This window comes from Lycorma delicatula, chromosome 10 (genome assembly GCF_047948215.1).
Source record: "Lycorma delicatula isolate Av1 chromosome 10, ASM4794821v1, whole genome shotgun sequence".
NCBI classification, from domain to species: Eukaryota; Metazoa; Arthropoda; class Insecta; order Hemiptera; family Fulgoridae; genus Lycorma; species Lycorma delicatula.
This window is the reverse complement of record NC_134464.1, coordinates 69,982,109-70,005,867: the sequence shown is the minus strand read 5'-3', so window position 1 is coordinate 70,005,867 and position 23,759 is coordinate 69,982,109. Positions and strand designations below refer to the sequence as shown.

The 23,759-nt window shown below is 27.9% G+C and overlaps 2 protein-coding genes across 2 annotated transcripts in view; both read right to left on the bottom strand.

Moving 5' to 3' along the window:
* LOC142331725 (uncharacterized) overlaps positions 1 to 23,759 on the bottom strand; it is a 499,803-nt gene that overhangs the window by 142,840 nt on the left and 333,204 nt on the right. The window lies entirely within an intron of this gene.
* On the bottom strand, positions 3,455 to 5,246 carry LOC142331053 (uncharacterized). The gene has a single exon (XM_075376689.1). The coding sequence runs from the start codon at positions 5,244 to 5,246 to the stop codon at positions 4,566 to 4,568; it is 681 nt and encodes a 226-aa protein (XP_075232804.1). The 3' UTR covers positions 3,455 to 4,565.

The following is a 23,759-nucleotide window of genomic DNA, read 5'->3' as shown; positions in this document are numbered from 1 at the left end:
TAATAGTATTATAAGCTTATAATGAATTATTTTTTATGAAAAACATAATTTTTTTTCTTCTCCAGTGTTTGATATCTCTATGCCAATGATTTCTTCTTTATTTTTTAAAAATAAAAATAGTCTTTCCATTTTTACTGTTCCATTCATGCAATAGAAGCATAGTTAAGCTAAAGTTCTAATTAATGAACTAACAACACATTAACACATTTAGAATTTTGTATGAATATTTTTTTTATTTTAAAATTATCACTGTCAGTAAAAATGTCATGTTCCCATATGATTCATTTATACATGCCTCATAAAGAAGAAGTATCGACAGTTTCTATTTCCATGGTGAAATAGAATGATTTCAAACTTATTTTACAAGAACCTATAAACAATCTTCATTCACTAGAGGATTATGCTGTTCTAATGTATCTAAATAATATGTACCGACATTGCAGAATAGTGAATCATCTTACCCCCAAAATAAATGTTTATTTTCTTACTAAAGCTGTAATATGTCTTCTTTATGACTTAAAATACATTGAACACGCATAAACACACACAACACAATCGATAACAAAAACAAAATTGTTTGAGTGTTTTATTTAGCTGGTTAATTTATACAAGTTAACACAGAAATTCAAAGCAGTATGTTTAAAAAAAAAATTCTTTTCATATGTAGGAAAAAACAAGCTCATAAACTCTCTGATGTCTGATGGAAGGTGTTCATATGAAAACCACACTTACTAGAAGCTATGTAATTCCATTGTGAAAGTGTTTCTTTTCTTAATGAAGTTATCAATAAAAGATTAAAATCAGTTAATAGCTTTATTTATAGACAAATTATTAATCACCCAGTTAGTGTGTGGTGTCATAATACAGAGCACTCAAAAAGTTGCTGTGCACTTGTATTATAGGTGTAATGAGAAAACATTTTTAATTATTACTTTGTATTTTTATTTCATTGTTTTACAGAAAAGAATATTACAGTAACTGGAATAGTTTATAAAAGGTATCGAAAATGACCTCCTCCAACATCAGTAGAATGCACATCACTGCACATGTTTCAATTTGTTTTCAAACACTTCTTAACCAGCTGATGTACTGGAATTCGGATATGTACACTGTTATTGTGGTTTTTAGTTAGTCAAGTGTGTGTGGTCTGTTGTGATACACTGCTTTTATTTGCTGCCCCGCATACAAAGTAATCTGTGGGAGTCAGATCAGCTGATCATGTAGGCCACAAACCCCTCAAAATGATTTATTAATTAAGAAATTTTGTAAAAATTTCATTGACATGTTAGCTATGTGTGCTGTGACATTTTGTGAATTAATATACACTCTGAGATGAAACCACACTTCATCTGTAAAAAAATGTAATGTCGAGGGTACCTATGAAATTTTGATCAATAAAGCATTTAAAAAATTGACAATAATTTAATCTTTTGGCATGATCTATAGTTTTCAGTTCTGAACATAGGTGTTTTGTAGGGGAAAAATTCTAGTTCTTTTCTTACAGCTTTACGTGCGGTAACGAGTGCAATATATTGCTGTTGTGCTAACTTGGGCATTGATTTTGATAGACTTTCAACCATAGCTTCAAAATATCAAGCAGCTTCTGTTTGTTTTGGTGGTCTTCCACTTTGGTCAGCGTCTTCAACAGAGCCTTCAATAATAGTTTGACCTGCAGTGTGGTGAGAGACAGGAGTTTTTGGAAAATTTTCAGAAAATGTGTGTTTCACTAAATTAGAATACTTTTCACCTTCTCAAAAAACATGTTCAATGAGAAAATTGTGTTCCTTTACCAAAAGACCCATTACATTTCTCGCAACTATTGATTCTGATAAAGGAAACAACATGAAATGAAATGAAGCATGTTCAATCACAACTCAACAACTGACACCTTGTTTTCTTGCAGAGTAACACCCTACGAACTGAAAGGGCAACCAACCTAACACCAACAGAATGCACCAGGTAATTCTAAAGCATACTGCACAGCGACTTTTTGAACGCTTTATGAACTTATCATAAGTTAGGTATTTACTTTATGTTGTATTGATATATAAAGTAAGTAATCAGTAATCAATAAAAATTACACTGAAGATTTTACTCAGTTGTAAAATACCATGAAAAAAAAAATTCTTTTAAAAGGTTTTTATATTCCTAAACAGCTACTTTCATATTTATTTAGCAAAAATAATTGTTTCTTTGACTGAATTTTGAAAATACTGTCTCATAAATATAACTGCAATCATTATTTATATAAAAATTATGAAAATAATTTACTTTTATGTAAGAAGTACATTCAGAATTCACAACAGTTCTGAAGAAAATTTAGATAAATTATAGAAGTGTAAATCACTTTTGTAATTATTAAAAATCATGAATTTATATCCAATTAAATATAATAACAATATCTTAGTATTTTGAGTTCATGTAAGCTGAGATGAATTTATTTTTTAAAAAATTACCCAAAAAATAATAAAAAATTGGGCTGATTATATTTTGCTATGCTGTCTCATAAATAAAAAAGAATAAGTAAATAATAAAGACAGATATTATTAAAATGACCACCTCATTTTAATTTGTATTAGTGATTTCATCATAAGTAAATTAGTATTCTAGACTTAAAAAAAAAATCTAACTTAAAATTACGTTATACTACGATGTTTTATGTTAAACAATTTGTGATTTGGAGCTTTTGAAATTCAGCAGCTGTACATGCAGCAATAATATGTCCCATATGATGTAATCTATATACTTAAATGCAAAAGCATTCACTCTTTAACTCATTCATTATTGATTTTTCAACTTTCCAAATTCCTAGAAAGCTGAAATTTAGCATAGTAATTTATGGTAATCTTAATCAAAAAACTAAATATAAATTATCCTGATTAACCTTTGTGGTTGGAAAATGATAAAATGCCAAATGACAATATTACTTATTTTAATTTGAAACTTCAGGTCATATGAAACATTATTATTTGTTATTTTCCTTGAAGATATTGATTGATTAATGACTTGAGGGCTTGAACCAGAATTTAAACATAATTTTTTTTATATCTTGTTGAGTTTATCAGATTGCAATTTTATTTACAAGAAGGATCACCAATAAATGTTGCACTAAAGTTTAGAAAAACATACTTCATAAGGTCTTAACAGATCAATCTGAAGTTTTATTCTCGTAAAAAGAAAATACGGATGCAACCTTGCAGTATTTCTGAGCAGATATTTCTTGTATATACAAATTCATTTAGTAAAAAATATTTAGTTCAATATTTAAAGAGATAAGCATGTGATTATTCCAAAAATTATGTTAAAATTTGTTGATCTTAGCATCAGAACTAACCTTTAATCATATAAAATTGGCTGTCAACAAAAATTTACATTTGAATTTCACTAGATAGAGAATACATAAAATACTGGATTAAGTAGTTAGGTTCATTAAATTAAGAAACAAATGTTTAATATTTTACTTTTTATATTTTTGTGTTGGCATTGATATTACATAGTAATATGAAGTAAAGAACATAGAATGTCTAAAAAAGATATCTTGATTTTACTTAAGTAAATTATCCTGAAACGCATAATTAAATTAATAAATACTGTTCTTCGAAGATCATCAAAATTATCAATTGTTCTGATATTAAAAAAAAAAAAATAAATAAAATAAAAATGACAAGAAATACAACTCGGACAATTTTAGCTAATTGTGACTTTTTCCTACAGTTATTTTTATTTTATAAAACAGGTAAAAATATTCATAATTTTTTTTTTATTAAATTACTAATTCAGAGATATATTTTTATTCATTTTTAAAAATTTTGTATAATTCTTTTTTTGAATATTAGGTAATTTCTCAGTAACTTGTAATTATATTTATTATCGAGCGAAATGGACACAGTTTTAAATTCGAAATATTTTTTAAAATGATTTTTGAGAGTATTCCAAATAAAAAAAGTATTATGAAATACAGTCTTAAAATCCATACTTTTAAAAAAGAGGCAGAGGAAATTAAAATGAATCATGATATACATAAATATTTTCCCATAATTTGCAATAAAAGTAAATATAGACTAAATTATATATACATTAAATTAATTTAACATACATTAAATTATATATGTTGTTTTTTTCTTTTTTAATTTATTAAAAATCTGTTTAAAACAGCTATGATGTAGTCTAGTAACAAAATTGCTTATTTTTTATTTGATTAATTTGATTAATGAAACTCAATATATCACTATTTTTAACTAAATAATTAAGCGCATCTCTGAAATATTTTTCATAATCCAAAACCGTGACACAAACTAATTTTTTTGCATTATCTAATTTTACATAGTAATTTATATTATTTTGTAATACAAAACCATCTGGATTATATCTATCACAGTTTTTATGCTCTTTAAATGATCCAGAGTATATTGGAATAAATGCTATAGATCTGCTTTTAAATATTGTTTCTATATCACAACCCATTTTGCCTCCTTTGCCAGGTATTCCATCTGATCCATTTTCTCCTGCTTTTCCATCATTTGTTTCTAATGAAATCTCATTACTTTGTTGTTCAGTATTGTAAATTATAATGGATCCTCTTTTTCCTCCAGAGCCACCTTTCCTCCACTACCGCTATTACCACCAGCTGTTCCACTTGATCCTTTGTGTAAGTAAACTTTTTCATGTGAATTGTATACAAGAGTAATTAGTAGTGTATCATCTAATTTTTCAGTAGGGTAAATACCATCAATTCCATTTATTCCATCTGCACCATGCCCTCCATCTTGGCCTTTTCCTCCATTCCCACCATTTGCTTTAATCAAAAGATTAATTCCATTATTGAACTTCATACCTATACCAATAAAATTTCCACTATCATCTCCATCATAACCATCCATTCCAATTATACCAGTTTCTGCTCGTGATACTGGATTTTGGCCATCCGCTCCAGAAACACTGATCATTTTTTTACCAATCACATTCCAGATTGGTGCTATCATTATCAAATCTTTACCTTTAAAATAATCATCAGTCAAATTCTTATCAATGAATAAAATGTTCTGTGCTAAAATTACAATTTTTTTTGCAGTATGACAATTAATTAATGCTTCATTTAATTCGCTTACTAATATATTATAACTTTTAATTGTCAATGTTTCATAATACCAACATTCATACTCAATGGTATGCTTTAAAATAACATTAATTATTAGATTAAATTTCTTATTTAAGGTATTATCAATTTTTAAATTATTATAATCCATCTTAAACGAGTTATTTTTTTAAAAAATATTTATATCAAATTCTTCTGAATTATTTTTAGTTAATGATTGTAGCAGTGAATTTCGGAGAAGTTGATTTTCATAAAGAGATAAAATTTCAATAACTTCATTAAGAAAGTTGTATTGTTCAATCTTATATTCAATAATGTCATAGGCTATATTCATTGTTGCATTCCATGATAATGGATCATATTTAGCAATAACTCCATTATTTATATCTCCCATGCCAGACAGAATTTTATCAAACTTTAAAATAGTTCTAAAGCTATTTAAACAATTAATTTTTAATTTATTTATTTCTGAATAATTATTAATAATTGTTACAAAATGAGTACCACTTTTTGATGAGCCAATTTCAGCAGTTAATATTTTAAATTCCTTTTTAAAATTAACAAACATTTTTAAACCATCATCGATTGAAACTAAATCTATTAGTTTTTCATAATGGTTTATTATATACATTGTTATTAATCTTGACACTTCTGTTATATATATATTAAAACTCTTAAATAAGCTTCCAAGATAAATTTTTGCCTCAGCTGACAATGCAAAACCAAAATCTTCAATATCTGTTTTAGTGAAATAATCTTTTGTAAATAACATATTTCTGATGTCTTGCCTTTCATTTTGTAAAAATGGCATTTTAGCTATTTGGCCTTCTTCCATAGGTGTTCTAAATAATTTTATTCGATGATATGAACCTTTGCTAGGATCTTCTAACAGACTATCAATAACTTTTAAAGCATTGTCTTTAAATAAATTATTTCCATCTGCTGTAATATTCATAACATTTCCCTTAACAAGATCTGTTTTGATGCTTTTAAAAAAACTTGCAACATCTTTTATTAATTTTTTATCAGAAATCAATTTGTTAGAACCTTTCTTTAAATATACTGAATTTTCAGTTTTTGTTCCAATTAAAAAAATACTTTTCTTGTATTTGTCTGTGTTATGTAAAAATTCTGTAACATATTTCAATAGTTGCAAAAAATTTTTGCGGTTTTTTCCAATTTCTATCGAAGAATGGGTTACTACAATGACTATTTTAATATTGTGTATATGCTGAAGAATCTTTCTTATGGAATATAATGTTATAATTTCATGAATAGGGCTTCTTGTATCCGCAAATCCTGGGTTATCAACAAGGATATATCCTGTTTCATTGTCAAGTAAAATCTCAGGATACAGTGTTTTTGATACAGTTGTTTCAATCCCAATTTTATTAAAATCATCAACAATAATAAATTTACTGCTACCTTCATTTTCATCTTCCTTTTCTACCGGTTCTTTTACTTCCTCATTATCTTCATCTTCTTCTTCTTCTTCTTTTCCTTCTTCTTCTTCTTCTTCTTCTTCTTCTTTTCCTTCTTCTTCTTCTACTTCTTCTTCTTCATCTTCTTGATGTTGTTTCATCATTTTTTTAGAGTGTATTTTTAAATTATCACGTCCCAATACATTAACCATCGTATTACAATACAATATAACAATCTTGTTATATTGTTGTGTATTTCAAATGTTTAAGAAAATAATTTTTTATATTTTTGCAAATAAAAATGCTCCTACAGCTTGCACTATTATTATCAGATACATCAGCAAAATAATATTAGGAAGTTAAGACAAAGCTAACAATAAGTGGCAACAATATATAAAAAGAGTAAAAAGAAAAAAATTATCAAATGAAGTGTTGCAGGAAGAAAAAATAAATTAATGGTACCATTCAAATGACGTTAATTTGAAATCAGAGTTTGATAGAGCTCTAAAAGACTTCAGCTGAATAAAGAATAGAAATGTATGGTACATTATTATTATAGTTATTGTTTTATTTAGCAGAAGAAAGAATGAATATACTACAAGAACTAAAAGGAAGTACTAAAGTAAGAATTACATTTTTATACCAATGAAGTATCAGGTAAGGTAAGAACAACTAGTTCTGAATGGAGTACTTAATTACTAGAAAAAAAAAATTGGTTCTAAAATAAATAAAACAAATGTAATAAAGTATTAATGACTGAAAGAAGGATAATAAGGAATTAAATATTAAGATAAGGGAACATAATACAGATGAAATTACAGAATTTTGCTATTTAAGAAGCAAGTTCCATATTTAAATAATTAAAGTATGATAAAGATCAAAATCAGACTTGTATAAACAACAAAAGGTATCATACAGAAAGATGTCTGATAATATCAAACACAGATTCAAATTTTAAAAAACCTTTCTATAGAGGATACTGTTTTATAGTAGTGATACATGAAAATAAGAGAAGCAAGTAGGAAACAATTAGAAGCTTACGAAACATGCTATTACAGGAGAATATTGAAAAGTAAGTGGTTTGATAAAATTAAAAATGAGTCTCAAGATGAAATTTTTTCAAACTCTTGTAAAGAGGCATTCCCTCAATGAATCATGAGACCTTGCCGATGGTGAGGAGGCATGAGTGCTCAGTGATACAGAGTAGCTGGACCAAAGGGCACCCATATTGGAGAGGTATCTATCTGTTTAGAGCCAGACACTAACGAATGATTCCTGAAAGAGGGCAGCAGCTCTTTCAGAAGTTGTTAAGGGTATAGGTCAGGAGGACTTAAACAGCCATATCAACATCACTCAATCTTCTGAGTAGTCCGCAGCTGAAAGCAATGTTAAAATACAGCTTTTTTTTCCAAGAAAATGTAGCTCTCTGCATTTTCATGTAACATAGATAGAGGTACTTTCCTTTGTAAAATATTCCAGAGGTGAACTAGTCCCCGTTCAGATCTCCGGGTGGGGGACTACTAAGGAAGAGGTCACCAGAAAATTGAAACATAACACTCTATGAGTTGGAGCATGGAATGTTATAAGTTTAAAAGAGGTTGGTAGGTTAGAAAATTTAAAGAGGGAAATGGATAGGTTAAATGTAGATGTAACAAGAATTAGCAAGGTTTGGTGGGAAGAGGAAAACAACTTTTGTCAGGTGATTTTAGAATAATTAACTCAGCGTCAAGTAAACGGCAGACAGAAGTAGGATTCATGATGAACAAGGTAAAAGAGTAGAATATTTAAAAAAGAAGCATTAGAATCATTGTAATAATGATAAAACCAAAACCAAAACCAAAACGACAATGATAGTTAATGTCTATAAGCCTACAATTACCCTTGATAATGATGAAGTAGAATACATACGAAGAAATTGACGAAGCAGTTAAATATTTAAAAGGAGTTGAAAATTTAATAATAGTTGGAGATTGGAACGCAAGCATTGCAAAAAGCAAGGAAAGAAAGATTGTGAGTGAAGTATTGTGAATCAAATAGAATAGCTGGACGCAGGATAATAATCTAATTCTACACTTTATCACATTCAAGAATATGGTACACGGTTTTTAAGCACACTTTGCTTAAAAACTGTATTCGGTTTAACAGAATAAATAATAAAATAGCATTACAGATAATATCTTTTACTATTATTAGATAATAACTTAATAAAATGTCTGTTTAAAACACGATAGTAAAGTGGTGCTTAATTAAAATTTTTATGTACACAGGAAAAAAAAAACATAATTAGATTTTACTAATTACCTACTCTTTTGCCCTTCCATTGAGTTTTTCGACAGATTTGGCAATAAAGAGCCCTTGCTTTCCGCCATCTTCTGATCATAATTGAAAAGACAACTAAATTGCTTTCATATTCCTTCCACCAACTAAACTAGAAAAGGGAACAAACAAGGAGCGTTCCATGATGCACATGCAGAATAAAAAAAGAGATATTGAAGAGAATGAAAAGGGAGATACAATACTGTGATCTGAATCGAATAGAGCATCAAAAGATTTGAGTGGCAGAAAGGCTCTTGGGATAGACAGGATACCTACAGAATTACTGTGCAGTGCAGGTGAGGAAGTAATAGATAGATTGTACAAACTGGTGTCTAATATTTACAAAAAAGGGGAAGTGTCACCAGACTTGTGTTATTGTTATGATACTAAAGAAAGCAGGAGCAGATAAATGTGAAAGATACAGAACTATTAGCTTAACTACTTGCGCATCAAAAATCTTAACTAGAATTCTGTATAGAAGATGAGGAGAGGAGAGTGGAAGAAGTGTTAGGGGAAGACCAGTTTGGTTTCAGGAAAAGTATAGGAACAAGGGAAGGAATTTTAGCCCTCAGATTAATAGTAGAAAGAAGATTAAAGATGAACAAACCGACATACATAGCAATTATAGACTTAGAAAAGGCATTTGATAATGTAGACTGGAATAAAAAGTTCAGCGTTTTAAAAAATTTAGGGTTCAAGGGTAGAGATAGAAGAACAATTGCTAACATTTACAGGAACCAAACTGCAACACTAATAATCGAAGAACATAACAATGAAACTGTAATAAAAAAAGAGTTCAATAAGGATATTCTCTATCTCCGTTAATTTTTAATCTTTACCTAAAACTATCATTTAATGATGTTCAAGAACAATCTAGATCCTGAGTAACAGTGCAAGGTGAAAAGATAAAGATACTACGATTTGTTCATGATACAGTAATTCTAGCTGAGAGTAATAATGATTTAGAAGAAACAGGGTATGGCATGGATGAAGCCCTATGAAAAAACTATCGCAAGAAAATAAACAAGAAAAAATTGGAAGTAATGAAATGTAGTAGAAATAATGTAGATGGACCAATGAATATAAAAATAGAAAGAGAAAAGATGATAGAAGTAGAAGAATTCTGTTATTTGGGGAGTAGAATTACTAAGTTGGACGAAGCAGCAGTGATATAAAATGCAGAAAAACACAAGCGAAACGAGTTTTCAGTCAGAAATATAATTTGCTTACATCAAAAATTAATTTAAATGCCAGGAAAACATTTTTGAAAAAATATGTTTGGAGCATAGAGCTTTACATGGAAGTGAAACTTGGACGATTGGAGTACCTGAAAAGAAAAGATTAGAAGCTTTTGAAACATAGTGATATCAGAGAATGTTAAAAACAGATTGGTGGATAAAGTGACAAATGAAGAGGTGTTGCGACAAATTGATGAAGAAAGAAGTATTTGGAAAAATAATGTTAAAAGAAGAGACAGACTTATAGTCTACATATTAAGGCATCCTGGAATAGTTGCTTTGATATTGAAGGGACAGGTAGATGGGAAAAATTGTGCAGGCAGGCAACATTTGGAATATGTAAAGCAAATTGTTAGGGATGTAGAATGTAGGGGGTATATCAAAATGAAATGACTGGCACTAGATGGGAATCTTGGAGAGCTGCATCAAACCAGTTAAATGACTGAAGACAAAAAAAAGTAAGGAGGCAAAAAAAAGAATGAGGTAATTAATTATAAAACTCAAAATAATTATATAAAACGGATTGTTGAGGATGTGTGGTGTAGTCATTTAATTTATGACCCATTAAAATAATTATAAAACTGATAATTGGAGATGTGCGACATAATTATGATTAAGTTAAAAGGTTAGCTCAGAAAGAAAGGGAGAAGATTATTAAGGGAGAAGAGTCAAATGAATTATGAGAAAAGAAAGTTTTTGATAGTACAGAAAGACAAATTGCATGATGTTTTAACTTTCCATTTATTGTTGTAGAAAATGAGAAAACAGAACACACATTACAGTTTTATTAGGCAACCACATCTACATTTCAGTCACTATCTATGTATCATTTAAAATGACATCAACTGTACAAATATATTCTAATAGAAAGAAAGGTACACCTCTACCTATATTGGAAGAAAAAGTGAAAGAAAAATTCCAGTGAAATTCTATCAGAGTTTGATATAGTTGGTCTTGAACAGTCTATAACTATTACATGAGTATACAACTATTCACGTGGATCTGGTCGGCCCAATCAATGATGGGTTTTACCTTACAATCATCATTGCATCTGAACTTCTTTTTTGGGGATTGATTTAGAAGATATTAATGGGAAAATATTTTTAAAGTGTGGTTATTTAATTATTTATTGTTTTTGTGAATATATTAATTGATTATTACTTAAAAATCGATGGTACGATATTAACCCATTAAAGTTTTTTAACTTGTAGGGATGAATTTCTTTATTTAAGTGAGCTTGGCATATTGATATGTAGAGTAATCTACATTTTTTAATTCTTAATTCCAATTATATAATTACTTATTTATATTCCTAATGTGTATGTTGCAACTGAATGCACTACAATTACATTATATTGTATAATGTGTATTGTTCAGCTAGTGAACAATAAGCAACCTTCCCATGGACCAATGAGATGAGGATGACATGTATGAGATGTAAATGATGAATTTCATTTTTGAAAAATCTGTTTTTAAAGTATTGATTTACATATTAAGTTTCATGAAAAAAAAATCATATAATTGTTCATACCTCCAACTTAACAAGTGGGTCAAACAACATTCTTTTTGTACGTTCATGTAAAGTTTTGTACAGCTCACTAATGTGCCTAAAAAATAAAGGAGAAACTAGATTAAACACAAAAATTAAAACTGGTAAGACATGATTTTCGACAAAGAAATATTAAATTTATAATTGACTCAAATAATTAAAATTAAGACACAAAAGAATAATTAACGATTAAAATATTTTAAATGCAAAATGCTACAAAAAATTCATACCATATTCTTTTACAAAAGTCTTGAGCTTAGTTGGTAAATTAATCTAAAAAAGAAAAAGGAGAATTAACTGGAATGATATATAAATTTTTGAACGAAGTAGTTCAATGTGAAATAATATCTCTATGATCGTAGAGCTTTTTTTCTTTTTTTTACTCCTAATAATATGGTATAAAATTTGGTGTAACACTTTGACATGAGGAAGATTTTGTGTATTTTGCTTATTCTTGCTTTGTTTGCTTATTTATCTCATCTACTTGGTTGAACTATTTATAAATATATAAATTTATATATTATTTATAAATATAAATTATATATAAATTATATATATATATATATAGATTAAACGAACACAAATTAAAGTTTAATAAAACATTAAAAAACTGAACATTACAAAATTTAATCTTTCCTTTTTTCTCTCTTTCCCTCATCCAATATTCACCCCTTCCTCTCTTTCCCTTTTTCAAATTCTTCTCTTTTTCACAAAAAATATTTCTTTTCCTGTAATTAATATATATTCTGAATATGAGCCAAATTTCATAAATATAATTTTCCAAAATATTTTGAACCCGGTGCCATCACCTAGTGGGTCCATTTTTCGCAAAAAAAATTTCTTTTCACGTAACTAAATATATTGTGAATATGAGCCAAATTGGACCATAAATACAATTTTTTGAAATATCTCGACTCCTTCACCACCTAGCGGGATATATATATATATATATATATATATATATATATATATATATATATAAGATGAAACAAATGCTTTCATTTCTTTTCAGAGTTAATTATGTGCAGCTTATACATACGATGTATTAGTGGTATTTTAAATAACACAGGTCATCAAAATTAAGGAATTTCAAAGTTGTTTGTAATCTGATAAAAGATTTTTATTTTATTTTTATTTTGTGCACTGATTTCAAATATAGCCACCATTGTTTTTTTATCATATAAGAATTTTTCGCAGTACTAAAAAAGAAAGTGGAAAAATGGTTTATTGTATATGTATTGCTCATGAAAATTTTTTATTTGTAAAAAAGTAATAGGATTTAAAGAAAGAATTTTTGCACATTTTCTTACTTCTACAAAGACTGGTACTGCCTTTTTCTTTTCCTTTCAATGCTTCTCGGACCATATTTTCTGTTATAGTAAGCTTGCGGATCATCTCTATGAATGCACTAACAGCAGTCTGCAATCATGCTCATATTCCATCTTGCCTGATATCTGCATTCCATTTTCTTTATTATCTTAGTGAAATCTTTCACCCTGTTCTTCACTTACACCACCAAGAGTTTCGGGGAAGTAATCAATATGAGAATGCGGAAAATGTACCTTCAAGCTCATCGAACAACCCAAGTCTTGGAATTTCATTAGCATGTTTTCCACTATACACTTAAAATTTGGGTCCTTATTGTTCCCAAGAAATTTCTTTACAACTTCTTTAAATGCTTCCCATGCTTCTTTTTCAATAGCCTTCATTTTAGTTTGAATGACTTTATCTTTCAATAGTTTACGAATATCTGGACCAGTGAAAATGCCTTCTTTCACTTTAGCTTTTGACAGTTGAGAAATCTTACATCATATGTATTTCAAAACACTCTCCCTCTTTAAATAGAGCCTTTAAAAATCGTTTCATCAATCCCAGTTTGATGTGAAGAGGAGGTAGGAGGACTTTCTGTGGATCGACCAAACTTTTCCATATTACACTTTTTCTCCCAGGTTCTAATAATACCATATGTGGCCATTATGTTTTGTTGCAATGTTCTTTCTTGTCCTGGCTGTCCCATTCACACAAGAAGCAGGGATATTTGGTGTATCCTCCCTGCTGTCCAAGAAGCATACTTTTAGGTCACCACATATTACCCATTCATGATCGCAAAATTTCAGTTTAGACAGAACTAATTCTAAATTCTTGTAGCAATCTTACAGATACAGAGAGTGTCCTACCGGCACTGAAGCATATTCGTTGCCATTATGAAGAATAATAGATTTGAGGCTTCTTTTGGATGATTCAATAAATAGCTTCCATTCATTCACATCATACTTTGTGTTCAACTGCTCCATTACACCAGGAAAATTGTTACAATAAATTAATCTTCCATCTTCAGAAAAGTACAGAGTAAAGAAGTTTGTTTCTGTACTATGAGAAAGAAGTGCATGGGGCCACTAAGTTTTTTCTTTTAATCTAGATCCTAAAAGTTCTGCTGAATTTTTAGGAAGACTTAAATCTCGACCAAGTCATTCAGTTGATGCTGTGAAAAAAGTTGTAGTTCAGAACTACCAGAAATAAAATCCATATCATCATTATATTGTCATCATCCTAGGACTCTGTTTTGGAGCTTTTGAGTGTATCTTCTAGTTTTTCTGGAACTGAAGGTACAGGTACAGGCCATGAGGTACAGGGTGTATTGACGAATAACAATTTGGATACACAATTTCTTTCTTATTTTTTAGATTGAACCCTTGTACATTACAATAACAAAATCAGCAATCATTACTGTGATTTTGTAGTTCTCTCCAGTTAATTGGTTCTCTAAACATAAAAGACTTTTTCTTACTTTTTGTCCATTTGCGTAGCTCTTCCACACAAGTAAAACAAACTGTATGAGGAGCCTACGTTTTATATTGGTCACCAAATTTTATCCTGAAATAGGCATGTACACTTTTTTAACAACGTCTGTAATACTTCTTTGCTGTTTCTTCACCACGAATTTAACAGAAGGTTCAGGTGAATTTACACAACCCCTTGAAACCATTTTGAAATATTAAAACACAAGGACAGCACAAATAAAATAACTTCAAAAATGAAAGAAAATTTATTACACTATAGAAGGTCTAGAAAATATTTAACATTAGCAAAACCTTTCAACACGATGTGCTAATTGCATTTAATTTATTTTTATTTTAGTAGAGTGAAGGGAAGTAAGAATGAATGAGTCATCATCTTAGCTAATAGCTTGACAAAAATGACTAATGAATTCCCTCTAATTAATCATATTACATCATCTTATTAGTCACTCATCTTACTGTATCAAACCAAAATTATGAACACTACTTGCATTCATTCCATATAAGCAAACTAATAGTAAAGTATCAAAAATAATTAACACAGGTGTAATTTTTTATTCAACATTTTATAAATAAAATATATTATCAATTTTGAGAATATTAAAAAAATTGATTTAGTGAAAAATTGGTACGTTATAGAATTTTTTGACTATTTTTCCTGAAACTAGCACACAAAAATCTGTAAGAATCAGTTATTAGTTCTCAAACAACTTTTCCATTGTTGACCTGAGTAATTAGTCCCAAAAAATGAAAAAAAGCCCATTCAATCAACAAAAAAAGGAGAGATTAATAGGTTTTGAACATATATCAAAGTAGTAAAATTTCTTAGTGAAAACTCCCTCATTTGATAAATTTATCATTAGTGAGGAAATTTCCTAACAAACTAAAATTGATAAAGATTAAGTAATTCAGAAGAAGATTAATATTTTTGTTGTAACCATCATTCGATATTTTGTCATAATTGACTAAAATTAAAAAAAAAATATTTTTGACAGATTTTTCTATCTGTCATATAAATCCTAATAAAATTAGGATTTTGATTTTTAAAGTAGAGCTTTAAAAAGATCTTTAGACTGAAAAAACAAGTTCCACTTAACTGCAGGCATTTCAAACTTAGGTCCCATTTTGTTTCTTACTGTTTCAATGAAAATTAAAATCAGTGGGTAGTATAATTTATTGATGTAGTAATAATTTAAGTAAAGTTGTCATTCACTAGTTACAGATTATTTGTAACATACTCATACATAACTGGTAAAATATTAAATGAAGATGTAGAATATTCTAAAATTCACTGAGTCTCCTAATATTTACTACCAATGTTAGGAGTAATATTAATAATAATGTAATAATTGTTCTGTAAAAGGAAATCTTTTATTTTAAATAAATCACAAGGAAGACCTTTGAAATGTATTGGTAGTTAATTAAAAATGAGAATATAATCATAATAAGTTTGTTACACTGCAGTACTGTGTAATGTTAAGTGAAAAAGTTCTGTTACCTGATTTGATAGAGTACCATTTTAATTTCAAGTTTTTTAAAAAAAATATTAGTAGTTCTTTTGTAAACATAATTGAAAGGATGAGTTAGAATTTTTAATTTAAGACTAGTGTTATTGATTTCCATGATTCATTTTTATAGGTCAAAACAATGATCTGACAGCTTATTTTTATATTTTGAAAACTTGTTTTGATTTTTTGATGTAGCCCAAGATATGTTATTACATTTCTGAAGATTTTTGTACGTAGGCATAAGAGATATTTAATAGTGATATAAAAAATTATTTTGTGTGATAACTTGTCGTCATATTATAGCTTATAAATTACTTTTAAAATTTAGAAAAGAAATTTTATTAAATCTGTTTTAAATATAAAACAAATAATTGTGAAGATGTAATTTTGAATCTATATTCTCAGTTTCATGCCTGCACATATGCAGCGGTGTCTAAAACTTTTGGAAATGCAAAATTATTTGAGGAATTAAATATTATATTATATTTTGGTAGTATTTGATAGTTAGGTTTCTATATATCATACATGCTTCTTTGACATTCTAAGAATTTACTTTACAGAATTAAAGTTTCAAGATGCTAATGCAAAATCTTTAGGATAAATGTATCTTAAGTGAGTAATTGAAAAAAAAAACGTTAAAAATTTTTTAATTTAAAATTAATGTAATAATTAAGTAATAAAATAAAGACCACAAAAAATTATTGGATTTGTATTTTACATGAGATTTATTTTTTCGTTAGTTATACTTGTAGAATAGGAAAGATGTAAGTTTGTTAAGTCATAAAAACCATACTCAATGCAGTTTCTTATTTTAGATTTTATGCACAATAATCAAAACTACATGCAAACCGATACTTACTGATATTTAAAAATATGTTCCCCTGTTGTAGACGATATTCCAACGTTAAAACAGAAGTAGAATAAAACTGATATGTATAAAATCATTATTTCTGTTATAATTTATAATATTTCATGAAGAGATTTAAACACTGTTTATAATAAGAAAAATAGAGCGTAATTGTGGAACACATGTGTATGCACATATATACATACATGTACATATATACTTACACACACTAACATAAAAAACATACACACACAGATTATCACATACAAAAATGATAATGTTAAGAATAAAATTATATTATTCTATGAAATCTTTACAGATAACCTTTGAGCTTACAAACAAGTTAGATGGATTATAATAATGGATCTCACAGTTGTCTAAAAACAATAAATAATTAATTATAATTAGTTATTCATTTTCTGAATAAATTCATAATTGGTTTTTAAATTAATTATTGATAAGAAAAATATTATGTATTAAATAATAAATAAAACTATGATAGTGTTTCTAAAATATTAAAAAAAAGGAAATAAAAAAAATTGATTTATTTGAATTAATGAAATTGTTAATGAGGATGCGTTCCATTTTAAAACGATGTTATTTATAGTACTGAATATTTACCTAAGATTGCCTAATTATTGTAAACAAAATTTATAGTTTTCTTGTTGAGATAGGTAGATAAAAAATAAATGCAAGTTAATAACAAAAATGTTATTCATCTATTCAATAAATATTTATTTATTTGCATCAGATCATTTATTTTTAAGGCAAAGACATGGGAATATATTAGTTTATAATGACTTATACAACAAAATAATCTTTATTTTTAATGTATTTTGAAAAAAATAAATGTTTTTTATTTATTGTGTTTAAATAATTTAGATAATGAATTTTTGTATTTTATACTTTAGGAGGGATATTTGGCCTAACTTTACCTGTTAGGTGTATCTTAAAAATGAGGTTTATTGTGCATTCAACATGCAGGAAATAATTCCAAAACTGTATTTACTTAATCTGGATTATAAAAATGCACATAGATCTGCAGTCAGTTATATTAGACAGGGCTGTGAAAGTGTACATACATACATATATATATATATATGTACATACATACATACATATATATATATATATATATATATATATATATAAAATAAAAATATATATAATAAAATAAAATATATATATATATAAAACGCACTTAAAGCAGATCAAACTTTAATTTGTTTTCAAAATAGAAATTTAAAAAAAATTCAAAATCACCACTTTTGATTTTTTTCAGAAAAATATACGTATTAACTAAAAAATATGCTTATTTTGAAAATAAAGAAAATATTTGTTTATAGAAAAGTATAGATGTTTAGTAGTAATCCATTTGTCAGCCACAATTTTTCAAGAGTGAACTTGCTAGAAACACTGGTTGCAGATCTACTTGAATGTTTTACTCCAGAATCAAGTAAAATGTTAAAGTTTTTGATAATCTTCAAAATTAATAACAAATGTCATTTTAAAAAAGCATTGGGTGTAAGCATACTCAGGAGTTAAAGAAAATGAGAAGGCTAATTTTATTTCTTCCTTAAAAAGATTAGGATGCCATTCATATATTTTTCAAACCAGTTTGCACATTAGTATGAAATTACTTGAAGTAAAATTAAAAATAGAACAGGAGATCCCTGCAAGTAGCTTTGCAGGAGATCCAAAAGTTTACAACGTTTTACAGAATGTCTGTTTAAATATGCAGTAAAAATCTAATCTTTCTTCAGATTGGGATTTCTAATTTCTTCATAAGTTGTTGAGGTGAAGTCTTAGGAAGGTCATTAGATCTTTAACTGGATGCAGTATGTTACGAGTCTTCTTTAAGAAAATTTTAGTTTAGATTATGCCTTAAGTTCACTAAGAATGAGGGTCATTTTCCTACAGTTTTAAATACTCCAGAATAGAAAAAATTAAATTTTTTAAAGAATATCTTTCTTCTTTGATGTAGGCTGTAATTTTTTAATTTTGATTCATTGAATGTCATATATATATTCTTTTTATTCTCTGAAGGGGATTTATACTCTACTCATTGACAGAGAAGAGTGTAGGTTTAGTACACCTTGTACAGTAGTAATTCTATTAGCAACAGACTTTGATCACTTTTACTTTTACTAGTATAAAAAATTGAGTTCTGAAACAAAATTGAATAATTAAAATAAATAATGAGATAGAATTAATAATATTAGATTGTGGAATGTTTAATAAATGACAAAAATAACCTAACAATATAAGAAATATTTTAATTGCTGTTTCCATGGGACATATAGGACTGATCAAAGAGGTACTTTCACTGAATCTGTGTTGTTTGTATTTGTGTAGTTTTCAACCTTTTGTGAATAAGGTATCGGAAGAGAAAAACAATAACTAACAAATATATAAGTATTTAATAATCTACTGAGAAAAGTATGATTATGTACAGTAGCAGGAGGATAGTCTGGAAGAAAAACATTAGGCTTAAAGAATTAAATTTGAGAAAGGTAATAATGTAATGATTAGGTACTAGTAGAGAAACTGAAAATGGTATATAATATTATTAGTGGATTACCCCATGAGTGAAGGGGAGAAACTTCCCCTTTATTGTACTCTTCTTTCTGTCCCTTTCTAAGAATGTAGTGGCACTATTTTGAAACAAAAAATTTTAAGAAAAATTATTATATGTATAGCCTTCCATCTAATAGCAAACAAGTTTAGTAAAAAATTGAATGAAAATTAGAAAATGTGTTTGCTCACAATTATTTCACAAATAAACAAACAGACAAATTGCCAAAAAGTCAATTTAAAACAGTTCCTTGCTTTGCTTGGTCAGTGTTGAAAACTGGAAAGCTTATTAAAAACAATTAAACTTTATCATTTTATAAAACTCTATAGTTTATCTCTTGATTTACACAAAACCAATATTTATGTATTTATCAGGATACTATCAAAACATATGTCAAGATATTTTAAAGATATATGTCAAAACAAATGTAAAAATATATCTTAAGGAATTTTCAAGTACGAAATTAAAAATTTTTATGTACAAACATAAGACAACATCATACATTTCTCAGACTCATAAACAAATTACAAAATAATTAACAGTTTACAGTAGAATGTGAAGAAAACAAGTCATGTAAACCGTCTTGTTTTTTACTAAATTCAAGATAAACATATTTATAATAAACAGATAAGTTATTAGCACCCATACTCTTTCCATGTCACTTCTAATCATTCTTAGCATAAACATTCTGCCTTTTCATAATGTTGTTATATTACCATCTGCCCATCCCTTGTCAGTTGACAACTACTACATTTGAAGTATTCAAATGTATACAATATTGAGGGCTGGTTAATGAGTACTTAACCACACTTAAATAGAGAATTTGTATAAAATACAAAATAATTGCAAACACACCTAAACCCAGAAAATATGTAGCACTATAAGTTAAAAGATTACATTATACATTACATATTATATATATGTGAAATGTCAGATTACAATCATATGAAACTGCTAACAGTTTTCTTAAAGTAAATTGCTTTACGTTTTCTGGTTCAGTCTTTCTTATGTTTGTGATGTATGTAAAGTACCTGATCTACAAGAAGTGCTAGATATGTTTTCTCTGAGAGTAATGATGTAAACTAAATATCTAGTTCTTACTGTGAACAGAGTGAATATGTATTTAAACAGAATATATCTGCACAAGGCAATTGCTATGAGATTTATTATTTGTAAAATGAAAATGGCAGTGGAAAATTGGTTCATATCTCATGCTCTTGTAAGCCTGGAAGGGAATACTTTTTTTTGGAAATGGCCATGCCATGCCAGTCACAAGTAGTGACTTTTATTTTATGTCAGATTGCCTATACCTATTTTAGTTACTACACCTAATATGTACATTCCACACTGATCATAAAAGCCGTGATGAATTTGAATCTCCCTCATGCAATAAATTTGGGGGAAAAAAATTAATTGAACATTCACAGTTAAACATATTTTAACTACATTCTAAATGACTTTCTTAATCTCTTCAAAGTGGATATCCTTAACTACTATCACTCAGCTGGTATTATTTATTTGCTATGGTTGCTATTAGTGCCATTTTGATGAAAAAGGTGAATAATTTGATGTGAGAACTATTCAATAAAAACAATTTCAATATTTTAGTTAAATGTTAATAAAAAAGAAAGAAGTACTGTATGTTTTTGCCTTTCTGATCAGCAAACTGTAGATGAAGAATTGTGTAATTCCTAGTGAACGGGGACTTCTGGTAGAGCCATGAGGGTGTAAATAAGACCGTAGTCTGGGTGTGGAATTCCTTCTGGGGTTCCCCACTATAGGCAAGGCAGGGTGAATGCAAGATCGTAGTCTCGGTGGGGGATCACTCTGGGAATTCCTTACTAGAGGCGAGGCGTAAAAACTGGAGTCCCAGAGGGGGGATTCCCTTTGGGGTCCCCTCATTTGAGGCATGGCAACTAATCGAAAGATTGGGTACCGGCTACTTGGGTGGGAACTTGAGTTCTGCTAAGGTAGTTTGAGGCAATGGCACTCCCCCGAAGCTGTATTTATGCTTAATTGCGGGTTCGGCTCTTTGGTGGGGGGGGGGGGGGTAAACAAAGAGTAAAATAAAAAAAACAAACAATAAAGTCATTATTTAATTTTATTTATTATAATAATATACAATAAAATTTCTAATTTAACATAAAAGTCAGGTTAGTATACTTACATATAAAACTTTTTAATAATTTTATATATATATATATATATCAGTGTTATTCTTTTATATACATTATACAATTGCTTGATATTTTTATTGTAAAATCAAGCAATATGAAAATTCGGGAATTATTAGCGGAAATGTAAATTGTTCAATTAAATAATATAGGTTACTTATATATATATAAAAGCTAAATACACTATTTTCTTGTCTTTGATTCACACTAAATGCATTTGATTTATTATTTAATAATGGTTTAAAAAACATAATAACATAATATTTATAATTTTCAAAATAAATATTTTAAATTTCTATTGATAAAATTAAAAAAAACTATTTAAATAAATATATGAATAAAAATATATATGTCTATGAACGTATTTAAGACACATTAAAACATTAGATCGAATTTATAAAAAAATGTAACTAAATTATTTTAATTAAAAAATTAACTTCAAATAAATCGTTTGTTGAATTATAAAAATTGTTTGGAATGCCGTGTTGACATTACGGTGTGGTGCCTTACTTAGAAATGTGAAGGAAGTCAAAAAGCAATTGAGCTTTTATGGTTTGACAGCGTTACAAACGTTTTCGTCAAGTAATCTTTCGCAACACTACCAGCACCGAATTAACATGACAACCGCCCCAGTTGTCATGGGGGTCAGGTTAAAAATACACGTTATTATGAAAATTATTTCTTTTAAACTGAAAAATTTGTTTCTTTTTTTTTCGTTTAAAGTGAAAATTATTTCTTTTAATTGCATTACATCTTTACCAATCAGTTTTTAAGCCTAATACTTTGTTTCAAAATAATGGTAAAAAATCGTGCAGATGGTCTTGTTTCTTCCCTATCTATTTTATGTTAACATTTAAATAATATAGACCAAGATTTTTTTTCAAAAGATTAAAAAAATATTAATCATTGTAACGGCAGAAAAATTACCTCATACATGTCTTATTTAATTACAATAAATCATGATGCAAACGTTTTGGTTTTTGTATTCAAAACAAACGCATTGTAAAGTTGGTCAATATAATCTAATAGCTAAGATTTGAAATAAATTGGTATAATATTTTATATTAAATGAAATTTCATAGCAAATATTTAATATTTTTTTATTTTCAAACAGGTAACATTTCTTCGTTTATCATATACTTTTAGGACGCAAGAATATTTTAACCGGTAATCGTAAAAATACATAGATGAAAAGGCAAGAATTAGCGTAACTGATAAATACAAAAGGATATAAGATATTGATATCCTGTATAGGATATCATATACTATAATCTAGAATATCACATATCCTCCACTTTAAGGTTCACCACGCCCAACATTGAACTCTTTCAAATAGTCCAATGCTGACTTGTTCACGCAAATAAAATTACTCTGGTAACTAACCAATCAGAATACCGCATTTTCCTAACAAGTCACAAGTTGGAATACGATTGACCAATCAAAAACACCATATTTTACACCAGTCACAGATTTTAAAGGAAATTACCAATTATAATTCACTAAATTCCAAACAATCATAAACAAACAAACTACCAAACAACAAACAATCTATATTTTTGTAACTAATCATAAGGTGTGATTAAATCCCATCAATTGTAATAATAGATTTTTACCGATCATAATACGTATCGCTCCTGGACATTGTTAACACTGTGTCTTATCCAATCCGAAAACCTTATTTTTTTCAGTTACAAAGACTAATAACAATTTAGATATCAATAAGTTTTGAGCAAATATAATAGAGGGAATTATCATCACTATTATGATATTCGATAAGAAAAATAAAATTATTTGTACGCCTATAGTTAACCAATCCAGTTCCATTTATGATTCAATATCTAAATATATATATAACGCACTATATAAATTTATTGTAAGATTTCAATTGAACGTATGAAACGATGTATTGCTATGGTTTTAGTAATTTTGATAGATGCAAACAAGAAACATCTTATAAAGACGATAAAGTAACGTGTTAGCAATTTTCAAAATCAACAATATTCTTAAAACTAGAGACGATATGGAATTTAGTTTCTCGGACTAGGGGATTAAATTTTACAAATGTATTTTCCTTTTCACTGAATCTTTTTACCAGGAAAGTTGTGGAAAAGCACAACGGCACATATTACTGTTTAATTTGTATCGTTCGCCAGAAAGAGAATTCAGTTGATAGACTAGTTGAAAGACAGATGAACATAAAAATTGCAGATTTTATAAAATGAAATTACAGAGTATTTT

What these genes read in the sequence shown, in the direction of transcription:
- LOC142331053 (XM_075376689.1), bottom strand. Translation starts at nt 5,246, where the DNA reads ATGGATTATAATAATTTAAAAATTGATAATACCTTAAATAAGAAATTT.